This window comes from Eucyclogobius newberryi, unplaced genomic scaffold (assembly GCF_026437365.1).
Source record: "Eucyclogobius newberryi isolate DKJ021-1_F unplaced genomic scaffold, fEucNew1.0.hap1 SCAF_19, whole genome shotgun sequence".
In the NCBI taxonomy this organism is placed as follows: Eukaryota; Metazoa; Chordata; class Actinopteri; order Gobiiformes; family Gobiidae; genus Eucyclogobius; species Eucyclogobius newberryi.
This window is the reverse complement of record NW_027315823.1, coordinates 6,241,691-6,249,477: the sequence shown is the minus strand read 5'-3', so window position 1 is coordinate 6,249,477 and position 7,787 is coordinate 6,241,691. Positions and strand designations below refer to the sequence as shown.

At 41.8% G+C, this 7,787-nt stretch overlaps 1 protein-coding gene across 1 annotated transcript in view; it reads left to right on the top strand.

The window, feature by feature from the left end:
- Positions 1–1,329: 1,329 nt before the first annotated feature.
- Positions 1,330–7,787, top strand: part of espl1 (extra spindle pole bodies like 1, separase) — a 29,500-nt gene continuing 23,042 nt past the window's right edge. Inside the window, exons 1-8 of the mRNA XM_072451515.1 lie at positions 1,330–1,416; positions 1,579–1,667; positions 2,355–2,657; positions 3,506–4,237; positions 5,138–5,239; positions 5,305–5,416; positions 5,937–6,064; positions 7,501–7,694. Coding sequence (XP_072307616.1) covers positions 1,587–1,667; positions 2,355–2,657; positions 3,506–4,237; positions 5,138–5,239; positions 5,305–5,416; positions 5,937–6,064; positions 7,501–7,694 — 1,652 coding nt within the window. The 5' untranslated portion in view covers positions 1,330–1,416; positions 1,579–1,586. The remainder of the gene's footprint in view (positions 1,417–1,578; positions 1,668–2,354; positions 2,658–3,505; positions 4,238–5,137; positions 5,240–5,304; positions 5,417–5,936; positions 6,065–7,500; positions 7,695–7,787) is intronic.

Sequence of the window (7,787 nt, the reverse complement as noted above, 5' to 3'; positions counted from 1 at the left end):
GCACACCATCATAAAAACATTTACACATTTACTCTAAATCAAGAGGTATTTTCAAAATATTAAAACAGAGCTACATTTAAAAGCAACTATTCCTCTGGTGCAGATCTGTTTTCTTATGTGATATTAATTAATTTGTGCACAGTCCCTGACAAATATTAAACTAACAAAACTGGTGCCAACTTATCCCACAGGAAGTGAGGAGAACACAGAATATGATTACGCATTGGTGTTACAATGGGCTATGAAATTAAAATAATGATTAAATCAGAAATGTACGTGATCTGTCCATTTGTCCTTGAAAATACATCTCTTCTGCCATCTAGTGGAGACAGTAAGCTATGAACTATGCTCTTTAAATCTTCATTTTTATGTTTTGCCTTAAAATAGTCAAGACATTAAAGATTGGTATATTTTTTTGCATGTTTTTGTTATTACTTTAGCTGTCTATATATATGACAGTGTGGGGAAAGAGACAGTGTGGGAGATATATGTGTCACAATATGTGAATTGTGTCTTTTTTTATGAGGTATGTTGTTACTGTTTGATCATTTCTGTGTCTTCTTTGATCTGTTTGTTTTTCCTAAACCACTGGCTGGTCCTGCAGTTGTACAGTTTGCACCTGTAACTGACAAAACTGTCCAGGAGATCATCACCAAATGCAAAGAGGATGCAAAACAACTGTTTCCAGCTGATCTCAGACAAGACTGAAATAATCGTCTTTGTCACAGAAACAAAGAGAAAGTGTTAGCGTCACCTCCAGAGTCCCGCTCTAAAACCGACAAATCAAGTTAGAAATCTGGGGGTAATAATGGACTCAGACTTGAACTTCAACAGCCACATCAAATCAATAACATCAGGAGCTTTTTACCATCTAAAAAACATTGCCAAAATCAAAAATATAGTGTCAAAACCAGACTTGGAGAGACTTATCCATGCATTTATCTCCAGAAGAATAGACTACTGTAACTGCCTTTGTTTCAGTTTTATGAAGCTAAAATCTGGAACAGTCTTCCTAAACATGTGAGACATGTTCTACTCTGACAATGTTCAAATATAGTCTAAAAACAGTTTTATTTAGCTGTGAATATTTAAACTCTCCTCTTTTATGTCTTAAACTGTTTTGTAATTTCTGTCATTTCATTGTGATTTTTATGCTTTGAATTGCCTTGTGTACGAATTGTGCTCTACGATTGAACTCGCCTTGCCCATCGACTACATTTCCCAACAACCCCTGCGTTTTCCGTTTGGCGCTGTGATTGGTCAAAAGTCGCCATTCAAAAGCAGTGCGCGGCGCGGCTGATGCGGATTACATTTCTTTGACACTTTTGGCAACATAATCTGCAATAACTTTGACATCCAGTGATGCTCGTTCAACAGACATTTATCTTTTAAAGATAAGAAACACACCCCGTTCACGTAAGTCCTGCTTTAGCTTTATAAAAATGACTTAATGTGCGTTTGTGTTGACACTTTAGGACACAATTTAGCAACCGCGGCTAAGCTTGTGGCTAACAACAAGAATGTCTCACGATTTAAGTCAAATGTTTTAGGTTTGACCTTTTGTTTTTATTCACACAGCTTTTGACATGAAGTGTTTAAAGCTAGATGAGTTTATTAAAAGGACCACCTCCGCCAAAGAAACGGAGCTTTTGCGACTTGAACTACGGGTAAGTTTAAACTTTTTTAACAGTTTGAACATAACTATCACATGCTAAGCTAGCTGTTAGCTGAAGAGCTTTTAAACGCCCGAGAACAAATAATGCAGTTTAAAGTTAGAAATGGAGGCAAATATGAAGTTGGACATAGTGGATTCACCTCCAGAATATTAAAAAAATCAAAATTGTTTTTGTCAAATGGAAATCCCTCAGATACAGTGATGTCAGAGCCTGTTGGTATTGTATTTTTACGTTATTATTTATTTAATAGAAGATTCTAACGCTGGTCTTAATCAACAAACACTCACAGAAATATCACTAACAATAGTTTTTCCATTTTATTTACAGATAGATTGCATACTTTACCACAAATGGTACTTTTTCTGAAGCTCAAATACAGTTTTCAAAGCTAGAAATGTATTTTTTTCCCCATTCCTCATAAAAGAGAAGCAAATAGACTGATATTTCGATGCTGGAAATGCAAAATTGTTCCACTGATTTGTTATATAGACTTGAAAATATGTAAATATGCAGAGGCGGGTATAGAGGAATTGTCTAAGCAGATCTTTTGTTGCATAATGACGTGTTTTGCAATTTCAAGCTTGTCAGATGAATAATATTGATGGTACACGGCGGACGGGATCGTAGTAGGCTGTTTACTCTCCAGGTAAAGCACTTCTAATGTTGACCGTCCTCCAGGAGCATGTGAAGGGCCGGCCGGGGCTCCAGGGGCGGACCCTCTGTGACCGTGTGATCCGGGCCTGTAACCACCACCTCGGGGTCGGCCCCTCCGAGCCCGCACACGTCACGGAGCTGGTGAAGCTGGTGAAGGTCGCTGTGGACGGCTACGACGCGGCGGGGAACGGCGCACCCCAGAGCAGCCCCTTCTACCTGGAGAAGATCGTTTTTCACATCCTCAAGAAGCTGCGGGCTCTGGAGGTCCACGTTCTATGCAACGCCGTCGCCGAGCTGCTCCACACCCGGCTTCTGGAGGCGGAGCAGGTTTGTGCCACGTTGAGATGCGCTCTGGGTCTTCTGAACGGGACTATTTCTTAGTTTTGTGTGACGTAAATTACAAAAACTATGGGGCATATTATGGATAGTTTTTTTGTTGCCCCAAAATTTCATTGTGTTAAATTGGAGAAGTCTTATTTCGGGGGCACACCTAACACACTTTCATTATTTATGACATTTATTTGAATTGCTTAAAAAACCAAAAACATTTAAATTAATGAATGTATTTGCTGTGATTATGGAGGGGTTATCTGTGATTTTGGTACTGATCCAATACTAAAAAGGCAGCCGATATTTGGGACTACCGTATTTTCCGAACTATAAGTCGCACCAGCCAAAACATGCATAATAAAGAAAAGAGACATGCAAGTCGCACTGGAGTATGAAATGCGGTTGCATGTGTGAAAATAACAAATAATATCACATAAGTCGCTCCGGAGTATAAGTCGCACCCCGGCCAAAACTATGAAAAAGGGTGCGACTTATATTCCGGAAAATACGGTAATATGTTTTTGGCAGCAGACTCTGTCCATGGGTTATTCCCAGTTTGTTCAGTGACTCAGAGCAGTTGGGCTAAAAATATGGGATTACATTTATAGCAAAATATAGTGAACTTTAACTTATACATTTGGACTTTGCTTTGGATCTTCTTTATCTGCCACAACAGCGAGACACATTTTGAAAATCGTTATCGGCTCAATAAATCCACATTGCCCCCATGCCTAGTTGTGATGGACATTTAGTAGCGACTGATTCTTTCGGATGCAACAGTCACTATGGCAGACTCGCTCATTAAGTTTGTCACGATTATTGACGCCGTCTGTACATTTTCCCAGTGCGACGAGCTCCGGACTCTGGCGTGGAGCACTTTCTCGGTGCTGTGGTACGGGCTCTCCGCCGCCAAAGAAGAGACGGCGCCGGCTCCGCGAGACAAACTCCGCTGTCAGCTCCGGGCTGTGAGCTTCCTCCTGCTGCTGGACCCGGCGAGCGCCAACTCCTCTGTGCGGAATTCCCCAGTTTACGCCCAGGATGCGATTTTGCAATTCCAGAACGGCGGCGCGATGACGAAGGAGGACGCCGTCTTTCTGTCCGAGGAAATACGCACATGCTTTTGGAAAGTCGTGGATGAAAGTGGAGCTCCCAAACAAAGAAAGAGATCAAACCTGCATCCAATTCTGCACGTCGTATTAATCGCCACCAAAGTCCTCTGTAAGGCGGGCCACTATGACACGGCGTCTAACCTACTGGACGCGACCGAGCGCCACGTCAAAGAGCGTACCGACTGCCCGTGCGCGGCGCTGGTCCTCGGGAGGCTGGCGGTGAAGATCCACGCCGCGCTGAAGACGCCGCAGCGGGAGGCCGGGCAGTTGTTGACGGCATGCGCCCGAGTCCTGAGGTCCGCGTCTGCGCTCGGGGACGACGAGGCCGGCGCCGTGCTGGAGGGCTGCGGGCTGGTGGTGTGGGTCGTCGAGAGCGGCCACGGCAAGGCGCTGAGCGGGCCGCTGCTCCTCGCCCTGTTTTCTTTCCTGGAGGAGCATCAGGAGCGTTTGTCCAAAGTGCTCAAGAAGGTCAGTGTGTAACGGTTTTGAGGTCTGTCGTGGTTATGACTGTATGGACTCGTGGTTCTGTAAAGGAACGATGGTTTTTGGGATGTTTATCGTGTGAATCTTTTTTCTTTGCACCAATGGTAAATGTTTTAATTTTTACTTTAAAATGTTTGACTTTAGACTAAAACGGGGCTCGTCAACATGAGTCCCATCTTCCAAACTCGTTTACCAGTTTTATTCTGGTTTAGCACTAGATTAGACTGGTTTGGTCTTTTGGTTTAGTCCTGGTTTGATTCTGGTTCAGACCTGGTTAGTATTAGTCTAGTCCTAACTTAATTCTGGTTCAGTTCTGGATGGGCAATTTTGTAAAGTATTTTTTGTACCTTCTTTCCCCCAACAAATCTAATCTAGCAGTAGTTATTTTATTGCATTAAGTCAATTTATTGAAATTGTGCGACCCATAATGTTGTTGCAATAGTGGCGTGTTCTGCACCTTTGGCCCAGAGACCTCGGTCCTCCCAAGAAATCTGGCCCTCAAATAAAGTTGAATGGCCCCGGACTGAACAATAGTTACGAACGACTTAAGTGTTTGATTCTTTTCTCTCTCAATACAGTTCATGTTCTTTACAATATGGTTTAATGGGATTTTCCTGCTTTAAATGATTGTTTCAGTGGCACAAAGTAGTTTCAATATTAATGTTTTGTTTTTTTAAATAGAGTTATACACATTTTAAATGCATCCAAGCAGGAGCAGCGTTAAGCCCGGCTGAGAATTAAGTCCGAATAATCAACAAAGTCATCGGAACCACAGCCCTTGTATTTAAATTATACATATGGGTCATTAATGTCTTAAAACCTCGTAGTCGTTTATCGTTACAGATTCATGTGTTTTGTTCATGTGTTTTGTCGTTTTTTTCCCAGAATTCCATTTGCCAAATTGAAAATGGCAAACTCCAGCAGATCGTGTGCGTCAGCCTCTACCAAGGCTTAGTGTTTGCTTACGAGAGCATGCAGGCTTCACAGGTAAATATGGATAATTATACCGAAATACTAATTCGATTCTGACGTCTGAATGGTTCTTCTTTCAGTTGGAGGACAGCGCCACGTTGGACAGAGTTCTGCTGTATTGTCAAGCTTCTGCTGCTCAGATGATGAGAGAATTCCAGAAACTGGACAGCGAAAGCCTCTGCACCAAAGCCGGTGATTATGCACTTATGAAAGTTATTATGTTATTAAAACTAATAGTTAGTAAAGCGACTGAAAGTTAAAAAAATAAATGGTACGATCGATCAAAGGCACAACACTAAAACAAGTCAAAGTAAAGTCTTTGACCGTGGTAGAAACATGTACTTTTTGGACTGAATGCATTACATTTTGGGGAGGATTTGACAACATTTCAATTAGAATAGTTATTTTTACCTTATTTTCCGGAGTACAAGTCGCACCAGCCGAAAAATGCATAATAGAGAAGGAGGGGAAAAAAAACGTAAGTTGCACTGGAGTATGAAATGCGGTTGCACGTGTGAAAATAACAAATATTACAAATAAGTTGCTCTGAGTATAAATATAAGGTAATCCTTTACACATGGGGGGCAAAAGTCGCACCCCGGCTAATAAACGTATAATCCGGAAAATATGGTAATCAAAAGACAAACAAATCGAGACTATCACTTAGTTTCAGGACCAAATGTGACTGTATTGTGCCGTTTCTTCCTCGCAGTGGTCGCCGTGAGCAATTTGGCCTGTGGACTTTACAACCGGCGTCTGTACGAGCCGGCGTTTGTGCTGCTGGAAATCCTCTGTAAAGATCTCTGCAGAAACACTCCCGCGTCACTGTCGGCCGATCGGGTGAGTCGCTCACACCGTACACTTTGCAGTTCTGTTCACGCTCCTGATGATCGTGGATATTTGAACACTGGTTTTATTTTGACGGTTGAGTAGTAAATTAAAGTGACCTGTGACAGTTTTTTTTACGATTTTCTAATTATGACTTTATTTGGTGTGTTTGTACCTGTTGTACATATAAATTATAGTTTTACATCAATCGAGCAGGTATTTGTGGAGAAAATGTTGAAAAATCTGTAGAAAAAGGACAGGAAGTGACATCACACCAGGGACACTCATTCCAGTCAAAGTTTATGCAGAATTTACACAAAAGAAACAACTTTTTTGACTCTCTAAACAATAATTCAACAAAATAAAGTTACTCTTATATTTTTATTTGTCAAATACAAATATATGTGACCGTAGATAAGTTTGCTGGGTAATTTCCTTGTGTGATGTCATCAATTACAAAAAGGAAGTGAAATTATAAACCTGAAAAAATGCTATTCCATGATAAGTTTTTAAGCAATTTTTAGCAATTCTAAATGTTTAACTTAACGGTGGTATGGATGATTTTTTTTTCAGCAAATTTGCTATATTTCCTCGTGGCGTGGATAAATCATTTGTCCTGCCACGTATCAATCATAAAACGCACCTACCGCTCCCCTGCAGCCGCGTCAGGCTCGTCCCCACGTTTCCGCGTGTCTAAGCGCATGGATCTATCATAATATAGTTCCCTCAGTGTACGGGGCAAAATGAAGACGGAGAAAGACAGTTCGAGCTGACGCAGAAGTGGACAGAAATCTACGGGAGACGAGAGATGCGATGCGCTCCGTTGCGCTATCGTCCATACCGCCTTTAACTCCATTTTAGTTCAATGAGTCGTCCGACCTGTAGGGGGCACTTTAAGGCACGTAGTTTTTTTTGTTGTAATAAACTGAAATTATTCTGTCGAAGTATATCAAATGTCTTTAATTTTTTTATAAAGCAATAATTGTATCACAAGAGGGTGAATCTCCCGCAACTTGTTTTGACCCGGTTCCGTACGTCCTGCCGACAGTTTAAGCCAGGGGTGTCCAAACTTGGGTCGCATTTTGAAACTTATACGGAGCAGAAGGCCACAAACAACGTGAAAATGTCGATTATTTATTTATTTATTTTTTTGGCATTTGACATAGTTTTGATGCCTTAATAAGACTAGGAAAATTAATATTATGTTATAAGATCAAAATGCTTCAATCTCTCCAATTTTACAGTAAAAACTACTACTTTTTGTTGTTTGGACCAACTTGGCAGGAAGCCGGAGGGCTGACAAAAATTGGTCCGAGGGCCGCATTTGGCCCCTGGGCCTTAGTTTGGACATGCCTGGTTTAAGCGGTTAAAAGTTAAACGGCGCTTCTCTTTGGGCTTCAAGCTGCTTTTGTGTCCACTGACCTTTGACCTCCGGCGTTCCTCTGCAGTTGAGCCGTCCCTTCATGATCGCCGTGCAGACTTCTCGACGCACCGGGCGCCTGGAGCAAGCGTTGGACTGGGTCATCCTGTGGCTCAAGGCCCTCGGAGACAACATCACGGCCCACATGTCGGAGCCAGTGGCATTGTGGGTAAAAACCAAGATGGACGCTGCTAACAACGCGGACGAAGACATCAGACTGAGGTACAAATTGACGCCTGAATTAATCAAATGTGTTTGTTTTTTTAAAGAATTTTTAAACCCTTGTAAAACTATAATTGTGTTTATTGGCAACTT